This window comes from Poecilia formosa, unplaced genomic scaffold (assembly GCF_000485575.1).
Source record: "Poecilia formosa unplaced genomic scaffold, Poecilia_formosa-5.1.2 Scaffold368, whole genome shotgun sequence".
Classification (NCBI taxonomy): Eukaryota; Metazoa; Chordata; class Actinopteri; order Cyprinodontiformes; family Poeciliidae; genus Poecilia; species Poecilia formosa.
The window spans coordinates 545593-546804 of record NW_006800307.1 but is presented as its reverse complement, the minus strand read 5'-3'; the positions used below and the strand labels follow the sequence as shown (position 1 = coordinate 546804).

Genomic DNA, 1212 nt, shown 5'->3' with positions numbered 1-1212 from the left:
AACTTGTCTCACACTTTACAATACTGTAAGAAATACTTAACAAGTAAGTGATGAAAAAAAAACTGAAATTCATCATCAACAGATTTAATCTATTAGTTTCTTAGAGCTTTAATGTCTGTTTATTTCTAACAGGTACATTTTATGTTTAAGTTCTTTACTAAATATCAATCAGTTTTTAGGAGAATTTGGATGTAAATGTTAAAACTTTAGAAGAAATCTGTTGATAAACATTAAAATATCAGAGGATAATTATTAAATGTTGATGTCATAATTTAGACAAACAGGTTTGGATTCCTGATGAGAAAATGTTCATGTGAGTCCAAAGACTTTAGACCAGAATAACTGATCCTCTGTGGATAAATGATGTGAACTCAGCTTCTGTTTGCATGTGGAGGATTTTAAAACGAGTGTTTATTAAATGAATGTTTATTAAATGAATGTTTATTAAATGAATGTTTATCATCAGCCCCTCCCAGCTGTAATAACCGTTGGCGGTTTCAGGCATGGCGGCGCTGGACAGCAAGGCGTCAGGAAAGATGGGGATGCGCGCGGTGATTTACTACATGACCACCACCATCATCGCCGTCTTCATCGGGATCATCATCGTCCTCATCATCCATCCAGGAAGAGGCTCCAAGGACGAGTTTGGGAAGCAGCAGACCATCGAGCAGGTCAGCCCCGCCGACGCCTTCCTGGACCTCATCAGGTGATTTCAGACTCAAACGTCCCAAAGTTCAACCAGCCGGCGAGTCGCAGCTAAACGCTTTCTATGGTCTCGTTTCAGAAACATGTTCCCTCCAAACCTGGTCCAGGCCTGCACACAGCAGGTCAGTGATTCAGATGAAGCAGCCGAAACGTTTCACCTCGTCTTCATCAGCACCTCTTACAACCTGCAGGGCTTCACTACAGAACGTTACAGAAAATGTTTTATTTAGGCAGCTTTAATTTTTAATAACGATGAATCATTAAGGCAGAAAAAGTTTCATAAACTCAAAATAAACACAGAGAACATTTAAGGTTCAATTTGTTCTTGTTTTATGATCTGAATCTGGTGAAAATGTCAAACAGGAATCAGTCTGACGACAGGAACAAGGTTTTATCTCAACATGGTGATTCCCATGGAAACGGCCAAATGAAAGATGACATGCAGGGTCGTGCAGAGGCCACTTGTGATGGGTCCAGCAACACCAACGCGCCGGCGCATCTATCCAG

General features: G+C 40.6%; 1 protein-coding gene across 3 annotated transcripts in view; it reads left to right on the top strand.

The window, feature by feature from the left end:
* LOC103153958 (excitatory amino acid transporter 1-like) overlaps positions 1-1212 on the top strand; it is a 10687-nt gene that overhangs the window by 3827 nt on the left and 5648 nt on the right. For 2 of the 3 annotated variants that reach the window (XM_016662304.1, XM_007575058.2), the window contains 2 exons: positions 502-706; positions 785-827. In XM_016662304.1, coding sequence (XP_016517790.1) covers positions 502-706; positions 785-827 — 248 coding nt within the window. Of the gene's footprint in view, positions 1-501; positions 707-784; positions 828-1212 lie in introns of those variants that run through there. The other variant, XM_016662305.1, reaches the window with a different exon arrangement.